We start from the raw sequence: 12,699 nt of genomic DNA on the forward strand, positions 1-12,699 counted from the left end.
ATGACTGGCTTCTTAAAAGTCAGATTTCCAGCTTTGAGTGCTTAGCCTGTTTATTGTGGTATTAATTCTCACTGATCTCCTTTACATGTACATCCTGTATGTTTCATTTTGTGTTAAAACTTTTTAAGAAACCCATCTTGGAGCTTATCCACACTTAGCTTTTGCCCTGTTCTTTCCAGGCATGGGTCCACATTCCAAAGCGCTGTGTCTGAGCATAGATCTTTTTTTGCCCCAGAGCTTTCCCCGTGAAAACCTGCTCTTTAGTGCTCAGTCGGAGCACACATCAGGTTTTCCACAGATTGCCATTTGCTCCGATGGAGCTTTAAAGAGCAGGCTTCCACGGGGAGATATCCAGAGCCCCCAAAAGGTGCCCAGACACGGAGGTTTGAAGCGCAGGCTGTGCCTGGAAAGAGTTGAGGAAAGGGGAGGTGCAGAGAAGCCCCAAACCTCTGTAGAATATGTTGAGTGGGGAGGCCGTGCTCAGGACTCCTTGGGACAATTTCTGGAGAAGGTTTTGTTCCTGCTGAGGTCCAGGAATCCTGAGCCAGCCTTCACATCAGACAGATCCTACACAAGGCGACTAGTTGCAAGGGCTCTTTCTGGTCTGGGTGATCCAGAGGAGGGCGAAGGGTCTCCTGCCCACCCCTCAAACAAAGAGTCTTGAGGGTGTGACCTGCAGGGGGCGGGTGCTGTGCATGTTGAACTTGCAAGCAAGGGGCCTAGATCTTGATAAGGCTGCTGTGCTCTGTCCCTCAGGGAAACTAAAGGGCAGCTGGTAGTTTTGAGCATCATAAGAGCCTGCTTGCTGGATCAAGCTAAGAGGGGGTGGGCTGTGCACTCCAGGGCCCAGCCAAGGGGCCATTATGGGAACCCCACAAGCAGAACAGGAGCTCCACAACACCCTTCCCTCACTTGGGTGCCCCAGGGACTGCTGCTTCTGATCCCGGAGGCATCTCATGGCCGGGAGACCAATTTGTGGAGGATAAAAGTGAATTCCTGTTTCAAAGCGGTCCAGATGTGCTGAGGGACGACTTGGGGGGCAGTGTGGAGCCACAGCTGGCATGAAATCTGTCCCGTAGCTTTGCAGAACTTCAGCGAGAGCATCCAGGAGTACATGGCGAATCTGGACCAGGCGCCGGACCCGACGGTGAGGCGAGACACCTTCTCCAACGACATCTTCAGTGCTTACGAAGTCCTTTTCAACAACTGGCTGCAGACCCGGGAAACAAAGGTGGGGTGAGATGTTGAGCTGGGGGTCGGGAGTCCCTGGGGAGAGGAGAGCCTTTCCCTCCCCCCCCCCCCGCCTGCTGCTTCAGACAAATCTCTGCCGCTGGGCTCTCCTTTTTGGCCCTGTGACTCCTCTATCCACGAGGGTCGGTCGCCTTCATTTATAGACCCGCCTTTCCATAGATGACGCTGGAGGCGGCTGAGGTCAGCTGGCTCCCAGTCTCTCCCTTGCACACGCGCCTTGCTCTGTATGCCCTGCAGAGTAAATCGCCCTTCCAGGGTGAGATGCAGCCCCTTTAGAGTGCAGGATAAGGAGCAAGCAAGATGGCAGCCATGGCAGGAGGTGGAGCCATTTGGGCAGACGGAGGAAGTCCTTCGATGGGCCCTGGAAGAGCCAGGGACTGTGGACTGGGAAGGAATAGGGCATGGGAAGGGAGAGCTTTTGAAATTATCAGGATCTTTTTTTCTTTTTTATTGGTTTTTACATATTACATTACAATACAGATTTACCAAAGCCAACACCATTTCCTCCCCATCTCCCCATGCATTTACGTTTCTATTTCCTCAATCCATCATATTATTCTTTTCTCCTTCCCCCCACTTCCCCCCACCCCCACTCGATTTCCTTCCCATTATACAATTTATAATAATCTTCGCATTCTACAATCTTTTCAAATCATCTATATATTCTTATTATATTTCCTTACTAGTTTTTCTTCCATCCAGTACTTCACATTTTAATCTAGGCATATTAGCTTATCATTTTTTGAGCGATATCTTGCTATATATTCATCAAAACATTTCCACTCCTTTTAAAATTTTTGATTCGACTGATTTCTTATTATAGCAGTTAATTTTGCCAAAATTAAATATTAATTAAGTTTACAAATCCATTCCTCGTTTGTGGGTATAGTTTGTGACTTCCACCTAGCAGCAATCTCTATTCTAGCAGCTGTACTTGCATATAGAAAAATTCTCCCCACCCCCGGTGGTATCTCTTCGTCTATCAATCCAAGGAGATATGCCTCTGGTTTCTTTGTTATTAATATTTTCAATATCTTCTTTAGTTCTTCGTGTACTGCTATCCAAAATTTCTTCATTTCCTCACACCTCCACCACATATGTATTATTGTTCCTATTTCTCCACCACATCTCCAACAGAGGTTGGATTTCAATTTGTATATCTTTGCCAACTTAGCTAGCGTTAAGTACCACCTATAGAACATATTTACATTTTTTTTAAAATTGTATATGAGGCATTAAAAAGAAAGAAAGAAAGAAATTATCAGGTTCTCAACTAAACCTGGTTCTCTTTGCTGGAGTGGCTTGTTTGGGAGCAATGCCTTGACTGCTGTGAGGGCCCAGCAGCTGGCTTTGAAGGCACCATTTAAAAAGGGAGTCGAGTCTGTGTTCTCAGGGTGGTCCCAGTCCCCATCTCCCGCGACGCCCATTTCCAGTATGGAGTCCACTCCCTTCTGCCCTGTGTTGATGGCGGAGGCCGACTGAGGTCTGCATTCCCAGCCTTCCTTGCTGCAGCAGCAGCAGAGCCGGGTTCAAAGGTCTCTCTGGCCAGGATAGGCGGCTCTTGGCGGGCTCTTAGAAGGCTAGTGGCCCTTATATATGAAAGAACATTGTGAACACCTGAAAACGTTTGTGGCTTTGAATTGAAATGTTTTGTAATGGGAATATAAGAAACTGATTTACATTTAACGAGGGGAAATAAAAAAATAAGAGAGAAGGTAAAAAGGTGGTTATGGAAAGCTAAGAACAAAGTAAATATGTACGGAAGTCAGAGAGAGGGGCGGGAGGAGGTCCGTGCTCAGATAGAGTGGTGTTTGAATTTATTGAATTATGTATGGAAACTGTGATTATGATAAAATTGAAAATGCAATAAAAATTAAATAATTTTTAAAAAAGGCCCGTGACCCCCCTGTCCCTCTTTGCAGCTTCGACTGGCTGTCGTAGAGGCACTTGGCCCCATGAGTCACCTGCTGCCCAGTGAGAAGCTGGAGGAGCAGCTCCCTCGCCTCATCCCGGGGATCCTGACCCTCTACAGGAAGCCAGCAGAGGCCTACTATGTGTCCAAGGTAGGCATGGAGAAGGGTGCCGGGGAGAGAGGAGGGGGGTTTGTGGGCCTCTGTCCTTGGGCTCTGCTGCCAAAGCTCACCAGTCCTTTAGGCTTCAGCCCTTGCCTTCCCTGAGCACCACCAAGACTTCGAGAGGCACAGGCCAAGCGTCCCGTCTGCTTTGTGGCCTGGGCAGTCCTGCCAAGACAGGATGCAGAGAAGGAGCCACTCTCCCCTTGGTCTGCAGGTGTGTGTGGGGGGCCTCACCTGGGTGTGGGGCTGGGAAAGGGCCCTTCTCCCCTGCTGCTTCCCCAGAGGGTGGGGCTGCTAACCTGAGGCTGCGCTGTGTCTCTCCTGCCCTGTGTCCTCTGAGCAGAGCTTGTGCCAGATCCTCGAGGCAGCAGTCAACATCGGCAGCCGCACGCTGGACACGCAGCTGGAAGCTCTGCTCAACGCCCTGCAGCTCCAGGTGGGGAAAGGGGGCCGGGGGCGGGGAGACGACCCTTTAAACTCTGCCTCTCCAGCCTAGGCAGGGGCCCTCCAAGCGCTTTGGACCACTGGTGCACTGGCTTGCTGCTGCTGCTGCTGGAGAACAACAACAACAACAATATTAGTAATATTAAATTGAGGCGTTCCCAAAGCAAAGGAAGGATTAGATTCTGATTAATAGAATACACACTAGGCTTGACCAGCAAGACTCTGAGAGGAGTGCCAATTCCTCTCCACCCCTCGGCCCAGGTTGTTTTATTCACAAAAGAACTTTTTACACAGTGTTTGTAAGACCCAATCAGATTTCCTCTGAGCATTTAAAAAAACCCCACATGGGACAAAGTCTGATCAGAAGAAATTCTTTTAACTACAAAGACTACTCTGAGCATGCATAGTATTCCAGAGTAAATAAAATAGGAAGCAATTCTTTTAGGAAACCCTCAGGTCATAAACAGGAGAGGCAGGGTGGCAGTATTTGCCCTCTCCTTCCTGGCCCTTAAGATCTATCTAAAGATTAAACTACATCAACGCTAACTATCATCTTGATGACCCAGGATGCCTGATGAAGCAACTGGCCTGTGTTTAGAATGCTTATACGTGCCTGTCAGGCAGAGAAAATGAACAGTAGAGAAAATGGCCAGAGATGCAGAGGCTTGTGGGATTTGATCAGAAATTATTGTCAATGACTCAAGCCCAGTCAACACCATGCTTTCATTGTGGACACAATGGCTTGATGCATATTTTATAATTCCTCATAGTAATCCCACCTGACCCCCACACTCTAGATATCTGCACCCCTACAATAAATGTAGTAAAATGGCTGCTCCCCGGTTCCTGCCTCACTGGCCTTTTCTCCTCCTCCCTCGAGCAGATCTGCTCCCCTCTGGACTCCTCCACGCCAGTCCAACTGAAGAATCACAATGAGGTCCTTCGCTGTTTCACGGTGCTTGGTAAGAGGCCAGGGAGATATCTCTCTCTCTCTCTCTCTCTCTCTCTCTCTCTCTCTCTCTCTCTCTCTCTCTCTCTCTCTCGATAACCACTGTGAGTTGGCTGTGGCTGCTGCTGATTGTGGAGCTGAGTTTCTTTTTTTTTTTTTTTAAAGAAGCAACCAGCTTACTAGTCCTCAAGGCTGCGAAGCTGACCTGGGCAGAGTGTGGTGAAATGTTTGGAGGGAGAGGGGGTGGGCAGGGCTTTCAGGGCGCAGAGGGTGGGATCCAGGACCTTGCGTTGCTTTTTGCAAGCCCTCCATCCGTTGCAAGTCAAAGTCCCGCTTCTAATTTTGCTAATCTTGGAGAGGAGCAGACTTCTACTCTTCCAGTTACGGAGGAGCTTTTTCCTTCCTGTTCTCCAACGTGCAGAGCTTGCACAGCCGCTGCCTGCTTGGGGGCAATGTGTGCCTGGAAGGCTTGTGGCCCTGGGAGAATGGTCTGCCCGGGGAGAAGGAATGCCCTTTCCAGCTGTGTGCTGCACCTGATGAGTCTGTCCTCCAGGGCAAAAATGTAGGGCTGGGTGTCCTGCGTCACAAGTCCTTGAGCAGGAGGGCATTGCCCGCTACTGGTGCCACAGTTCCTGGTGACAGTGCAGAGTTGAAAGTTCTGGGGGTGGGGGGGGTGGCATGTTGAGCAATAGGAGCCCATGTGCGTGTGACTTGGAATGAAATTCAGAACTTCCTTTTTGGCACTCAGGGTTGCAAAGGTTGGCTGCCCTGCTGTTGTGCCACCCGCCTCTGGCCCTGCTGTGTTTTGCCCCCTTCCCACTTTGGGGTTCCTGCAGTGCCATAAATCACAGGGCTCTCTAGCCGTCGCTCTTCAAGGAGCTGTTTCTGGCAGGGACACGGACTTCTGGCAACGTTTGTCCGTTGTCGAAGTGCGACTTCTTTTCTTTTCGCCCTCCAGTTCGCACTTCCGTTGTGCAAGAGCTCTTCCTCTTTCTCTCTCTACCTCCCCACATCTCTTGAGTAATCTTTTGGCAAGCCTGTATTTCCTTAGAGCCCTGTCGTTATCTCTTTTGACGAAGCACAGAGGGCCTTGCTGCAGTCCCAGCACATCAGTACAGTTGAAGGAGGCAGTCGTGAGACCATTGTATCTATAAAAAAATCCTGACTGGACCCAAAAGATTAGAACAACCATCTCCCATTTTCCAATCCCGCCTTTTGGGACAAGGTGCTTGAAGTGTCTGGGGGCAGCCTGTCTCCAGGCACTGTGGGATGGAATGGGGTCTCATTTCAGTTAAGCTTTTGAGCCAGGGTTTGGCCCAGGAGCAGCTTTGATGGATAACCCAGGGGAGGAGGGGGCCCATGTGGATTCTCTTGGCTCTCGCGTTGGCTTTTGGTCGTGGTGTTTTGTGGGATCAGCTCTGGAGCAAAACTCTGGCTCCTCTCCTTTCAGAAGGGGGCGCTGGGGGGGTTTTGCTTCAGTGTTTTGAGCTGAGGGGTCAGCTGGAAAAGGTTCAGAAAAGAGCCACAACATGTTGAAGGCGATGGAGCACATTTCTCAGTGCAGCAGGGAAGGGCCTTTTTTGTGCTGGCTCCTTGAGTGAGTGGAATGCCTCACAAGCGAGAGCCTCTGGCACTGACACCGCAAACTTCAGTGTCAATTAAGACCTCATTTGCCCAGGCTTTTTTAATTATGGTATCTTTAGTTGGTGGAATGCTTTTATTCCTCTTAGTTGTATTGTCTATGTTACAACATAGTTTGCATTTCTTTATATACTGCCATCAAATCTTTTTTTTCCATTTTGGCTTGAATGGCAGATTATAACATTCAACCAACAAATCCTTAAGTCCTTCTCTCCCGCTGCCTGACCTGGTCGTCAAATGGTTTTGTGACACGTGTCCATTTTGGCTCCCGCATTGCTGCACAGGACCCCCCTGGTTCCTGGATTGGTGCAAGGATTGGCCTGGCCTAAGGCTGGGGAGGCTGCCCTGTGATTCCAGATTCTGGGTTGGAGCCCTTTGTGTGTCCGCCTGGAAGGCTGCCCTGGTTGTCCGGCCACATCTGGCAGTTGCTGAGTCAGCACAGTATTAGGCTTGGTGTTGAGGTTTTAGACTTATTAAAAGTTACTGCAAGTTTAAGTGAAGTCTGCTGCAACTGGATTTCTTATGGACGGTGCCAATCCTGAATGTATTGCATTTGTGACCATCATGCTCATTTGCCTTCAGTAGCAGCAAAGCTCTGCTGGATGAAATGCAATTGCCTGATTTTACAACAAATTAGAAGCACTTTATATTTCATATTTTACTGTTTAAACTCCAAATCAAAACTAGACCCCAAAAGAGTTTGCAATGTGGGACACTCACCCAAAGGAAACACGGCTCAGCAAATGACCTGCTATAAAACCATTAAGGCAGTGGTGTAGCGTGGGGGGGGTGCAGGGGGGGGGCCCGGCCGCACCGGGCGCAACATCTGGGGGTTAGGGTTAGGGGCGCAAATCCACGGGTTAGGGGGTGCAAATTACTTGCCTTGCCCCGGGTGCTGACAACCCACGCTACGCCACTGCATTAAGGACACCTGGCCTCATCAAGGCCGCCTCAACCACCTGCCCCTTTAAGATAGGACTACGGCTTATTTTACCCTCGCCCCCCTTCAGCACAAAGAGATGCATTTAAACAACAAACTAGCATACAATTAAACGGGGAAATAACTCGGCAAGAAAATGCAAGCCTCCTCCTTCCTCATAGTTTATCCAGCCTGGAGCCCAGCTTAAGAAATGGTCACCAATCCAGGACTGAGGACACCCCTCTTCCTCACATACGGTGATGATCCTGGTCTTGACTTTTCCCTCTTGCAGCCTCTTCCTTCCCGGACCGCTTGCTGGGATTTCTGCTTCCAAAGTTGGAGTCGGGCAATGAGCGGACGCGCGTGGGGACCCTCACCATCCTGCGCCAGATCATCAACAGTGCCTGTGAGTGACGCAGGGGAGGGGGCTGCCTTTCCCAGGCTCCCCAGAGGGGCAGCAGCTGTGGCCAGATGCCCCCTGCACTTCCTCAGGGGCCCTTGCAAGCTGGGCGCCCCCCGCCCAGTCCTTGGGGGCCTCCAAGCTCCCAGGCCAGGGACTTGGCCTCATCCCCTTGTTTGCACTGCTGCACTTGGGTCCCCATGGTTGCTGTGTGGCTCATCCTGCGTCCGGTTTGGGCAAGGGTGGGTGAGCTTTGAGTTGGCTGCCTCTCACCTTCTTTGAGTCCCAACCTTTTTTTGGCCATGCCCCCCCCCCACCTAAGCATCTCTAAAATCCTGACCCCCCCTTCCCCCGTGACATATAATTCTTCTTATTCAAAAAGTGAACTCCTGTTCACATGGAGGAAGCCTAAAGGGCCATTCACTGTTAATAACTCATTCTCGAACTGCCCCCCTTAAGCATCAAATTGCCCCCCTGTGGGGAACCCCAGGTCTAGACCCTGTTTGTCCTCCTTGCTGTGACTCTTAGGGGTCGTTCTGCTGGCTTGTCTGAAAAGGTCTGGGCCAGGAAGTGCAACTCTGCAGCAGTCTTTCCTGGTCCCTTTTTGGAAGAGAAAGGTGCGAGGTCCCGCCAGAGGCAGGCTTGGGGGCTGCGCAGCAGGCAGGGCCCGTTCAGAATGAGCAAGCCAGGACTGCAAAGGGAGGGTGTTGTGGGGGCATCTGCAGCAGAAGCAGATTATCCCTCTCCTCGGTTCAGCCAGGCTCCTGGGCTCTTGCTAGGACAGCCTGCTCTGATGCCGGGACAGAGAAGCAGCTGGGTGTCTCCTCATGAGAAGCTCTGCGTTGCCTGGCTGCCGGCCAGCACTGCCCAAATAGCCTCTGTGGCCTTGGCCACGCTCCTTTCCTCCATGGGTGGCAGTCTTCAGAGCTCCGGGTTGGGGGGCAGTTGGGGGTCCCACGCTGTGCTCCCTGGTCGAAGGAGCATGGAGGGCTGGATGTGGGGCTGGGGTGGCGGTGGTGCAGGGCTGCCTTGCGCCTGCGTGGAGCTTTGGCCGGCTAAACGGCCCTTTCTGCTTGTCCTTCCTCTGCCCAGCCTCTCAGATGGAGATTAAGAAGCCCTTCATCCTTTCTTCCATGAAGCTGCCCTTGCAGGACAACAGCAATAAGGTGAGTGGAGGGGCAGAAAGAGGCAGCTCTCCTCCCCTCCAGGCCTGCTCTGCTAACTTCCAGCCGGGCTCAGTGCACACCAGAAGCTTCTTGCAAGCATTTATATGCCTCCCTCAAGCCCTCTCTGCTCTGCAAGGTTCCTCTGGGTTGTCCCTTATGCCGGAGGGCCAGAGGGGACAGTGGCGCCCCTGTGCCCAGCTTGTGGTTTCCACTTAGAGATGGGGGGGGGAGTTGCTCCTCCTGCCTAAGGCGCCCTGTGGGGCAGGAGTTTGCCCAGCCCAGTGCAGCTGCTGCCCTGGTGACAGCCTGGATCTTGCAGAGGACATGGCCAGGCCAAGCCCCTCATCCATACCAGGGCTGAACGTGGCTCCCTTTCATGTTTTTCATGTAGGAAATTCATCATCCCACTCAGGGCAGCTGCCCTGAAAGGTTGCAGTTAAAGTCAGGCCAGGGAGGCCGGAATTGTGCAACCTGATGTTTTGAAAGGCCTTTCCATGGTGTTGGGGGAGCACTCCCAGGGCAGCAAGAGCCCCGCTCTCTGTAGCATTCCCAAAGCAAGGAAGGATTGGACTCTGATTAATAAATTACACACAAAGGCCTGACCAGCAAGACTCTGGGAGGAGTGCGCATAATAATTCCTCTCCACCCTCTGGCCCAGGTCGTTTTATTCACAAAAGAACTTTTTACACGGTGTTCGTTAGAACCAATCAGATTTCCTCTGAGCATTTCAAAAAAACCCACCTGGGGACAAAGTTAAAAGTTGAAATTACAAAGCGCTAATTTGAGCATGCATAGTAGTCCAGAGTAAATAAAATAGGGAGCAAGAAGGAATGCTTTTAGGAAACTCCGGAGGTCATAAACAAGCAGTAGACATGAGAGGAAGGATGGGTAGTATTCCTGGCCCTTAAGATCTATCCAAAGATTAACAAACTACATCAAAGTAACCTTTATGTACTGAGGATGCCTGGTGAAGCAACTGGCCTGTGTTTCAGAATGCTTATACGTGCTTGTCAGACATAGAGAAATGGGCAGTAGAGGAAAAATGGCATAGATGGAGAGGCTTGTGGGATTTGATCAGAAATTATTGTCAATGAATCAAACCTAGTCAATGCAATGCTTTCATTGCCGACACAATGGCTTGATGCATATTTCATAATTCTTCATAGCAATCCCATCTGATCACTACAGTCTCCTCTGGAGACCTGTGTGCAGGGCAGTCCTGTGCAGCCCCCTCCCTTGAAGTCTGGGGGGGGCAAGAGGAGGGCGGAGGGTCCCCAGGGCAGCCCACCCAGCTGGCAACTCCCCGGGTGATTTTCCCGCAGGTGAAGCGGGCCGTGGTGCAACTGATCAGCGCCATGGCCCACCACGGGTACCTGGAGCAGCCAGGCGGAGAAGCCCTGATCGAGTTCCTCGTCCGGCAGTGTGCCCTCCCCGCGGACCAGGTGAGGCTCTTGCAGAGGAGCAGCAGGGCCCAGGCAGGCAGCCTCAAGGCCAGGCCTCTCCCCAACTCAAGACAGGGGAGCTGACCCTTGGGAGCCATTTGTGGGCATCTCCTCTGTGTCCAAGGCAATGGCCAGTTTTTCTGGTTCAGTTCCCTTGACCTGACCCTGGGAATTCCAGGCCCACACAGTCCTCAGGGTGGGTCCCCAATCTCCCCACGTGGGTTGATGGGGTGTCGAGGGTCTCAGCGAGGGTTTGTGGGACCAACCTGCCATTCTCGTGTCCACGGTGGCTTCACTTTGCAAAGGCCTTGTGAGAAGCGAAGTGGGGTTTTTTGGGTGTTGGGCTTGGGCTCCCTACCTATGTAACTTTGATTCTGCCCAGCCCCCCCAGCTCCCGCGGAGACATTCCCTGGAAACGGAGGACTTGACAGACGGCCACGTCCGGGACATCAGCGTGAACACGCTTTTCCTCATCAGCACCACGGTCGACAGGATGGCCGACGTGAGTCTCCCTAAGGAAAGGGCCTGATGTGGCTGCTTCCCAGGTTGCAGATCAAGGCTCCACCTGCTGGGCTCCACCAAGTGGTGTCAAACATCTAGCAAAGGCTGATCACGCAGAGGCCTCTTTAAAACCAGCTGCAGAATGGCCGTCCCATCCTGGGCTCTCGCACGGGGCAGCTATGACTAACCTGTGCTCCCAACGGCGTATGTAGTACAGTCCGTTGCCTGACCTGGAAAGTGTCCCAGGGAATTGCAGGCCTCCTCTTGGCTCCTGGTGGGCTGCTCCAAAGGGAGCACAGAGAGCTTCCAAAGCGTTTTGAGCCTGGGAAGAGCGGCAGGCGCTGAGCTGCGTGTGGATCTTGCTCTGGGCCCCTGGACGCTTTCCCCAGCGGCTTCTGCCTTGCTGGGAATGCTCTGGCTAGGGCCAGATTTTGAGGCATGTGCTCCTCAGTCTGCAGTGGCTGCGCTGGGGAGGTGGGGAGCCTCCTGCATCACCTGGCTTTGCCTGCCTGCTCCAGGGCGCACCTGCTGCTCTGCCTCGCCAATGCCTGCTTCTCCCTTTCCCCTTGCAGGTCCTCTGGCCGTACCTCCTGGAGTTTGTCATCCCCATGCACTTGAGCAACGCCCTGACCCCGCTCTGCAAGAGCCTCATCTTCCTGGCTGCGCAGAGGCAAGAGAAGGATGAGCCCGACTTCCAGCTCCTCTACGAAGCTGGGGGTTCGTATCCTGCTGCTCCGAGGCTGGCTGGGTGCGCCCTTGCCGGGAGCGCTGGCTCTTTGCTGAAATCTCCGCTTTCATGAAGTCAAGCGGAAGGCAGACGCCACCTGATTCGGGCAGCTGTTGTAAATGCTGTTCTTCTGCAAACTACCTTTCTGAGGGTGGGGCTGCAGGGGGCCTAATGGGGGCGGGGGCTTGAGTCCTGCACAGACCGGCTCTGATTTCTGAAGCTTCTGTGCAGGCCAGGCCCTGGGACCCGAACTCTTCCCTGCAAGGAGCCTGGCGGAGACCTTGGGGTTTTGCTCGAGGCTCTTCTGCCCCTTGCAGGGCTGTTGGGCTCCAAATGCAGATGCTGTTGCTGCCCCCCACGCCTGCTTTCTCCCACGGTGCCTGGGCAGGAGGTCTTGCCTTACCATTTATTTCCCTTTTATTTGCAGCAACACTCCCGACCCCTCATGCTCTCCTGGCAAGGCTTCTGGTAAGTGTGAGGAGCCAGTCTGATCCACAGGTGAGAACGCCTGTGGAGCCACACCGGGTGGTGCGCTGGCAATCCCAGCAAAGATGCCCCCATGCCCTGGAGAACGGCTCTCCCCTCCCCAGTCCAGGCGCTCTCTCCCTAGGCCCAACTGCCCTCCACTTAGGCACGTGGCGCAAGTCTTCACTGCAGGCAGTTTCTCCTCCTAGAGCAGAACCTGCCTCACTGGGGCTCCTGAGCTGCCTGGAGGCTCACAATTGGCCTAGGAAAGGTTGGTGGCTCCCAGCTTCCTGCAGCAAGCCCAAGAGCATCCCTGCGGGATCAGGCCCAGGGGGGCCCATCCCTCTCACCGTCCTGCTCTCTCAGCGGCCAGCCAGACACCCACAGGGACACCCATAAATTATTACATTGTGCCATCCTCAATCCAGAAGCTGTTCGTTCCACAGGCTGGGTCATCTGCTGTTGCAGTTGCCCGGATCTCTAGTGAAAACAGGATTTAAACCAGGGGTCGGCAAGGTTTACTGTAGCGTTCCCAAAGCAAGGAAAGATTGGACTCTGAGATAATAAAATATACACAAGGCTTGACCAGCAAGACTCTGGGAAGAGTGCGTATAATAATTCCTCTCCACCCCTCGGCCCAGGTCGTTTTATGCACAAAAGAACTTTTTACACAGTGTTTGTAAGAACCAATCAGATTTCCTCTGAGCATTTCAAAAACC

The 12,699-nt window shown here is 52.5% G+C and overlaps 1 protein-coding gene across 6 annotated transcripts in view; it reads left to right on the forward strand.

Moving 5' to 3' along the window:
• The window catches only part of MROH1 (maestro heat like repeat family member 1), a 52,655-nt gene that overhangs the window by 16,840 nt on the left and 23,116 nt on the right, over positions 1-12,699 (forward strand). For all 6 annotated transcript variants that reach the window (XM_081918640.1, XM_081918638.1, XM_081918639.1 and 3 more), the window contains exons 7-16: positions 1,080-1,231; positions 3,174-3,314; positions 3,670-3,762; positions 4,654-4,732; positions 7,572-7,685; positions 8,772-8,845; positions 10,168-10,287; positions 10,670-10,789; positions 11,361-11,505; positions 11,943-11,983. In XM_081918640.1, the coding sequence (XP_081774766.1) occupies positions 1,080-1,231; positions 3,174-3,314; positions 3,670-3,762; positions 4,654-4,732; positions 7,572-7,685; positions 8,772-8,845; positions 10,168-10,287; positions 10,670-10,789; positions 11,361-11,505; positions 11,943-11,983 (1,079 nt within the window). The remainder of the gene's footprint in view (positions 1-1,079; positions 1,232-3,173; positions 3,315-3,669; positions 3,763-4,653; positions 4,733-7,571; positions 7,686-8,771; positions 8,846-10,167; positions 10,288-10,669; positions 10,790-11,360; positions 11,506-11,942; positions 11,984-12,699) is intronic.

Source organism: Podarcis melisellensis (genome assembly GCF_964234715.1).
Source record: "Podarcis melisellensis genome assembly, chromosome: 7".
Classification (NCBI taxonomy): Eukaryota; Metazoa; Chordata; class Lepidosauria; order Squamata; family Lacertidae; genus Podarcis; species Podarcis melisellensis.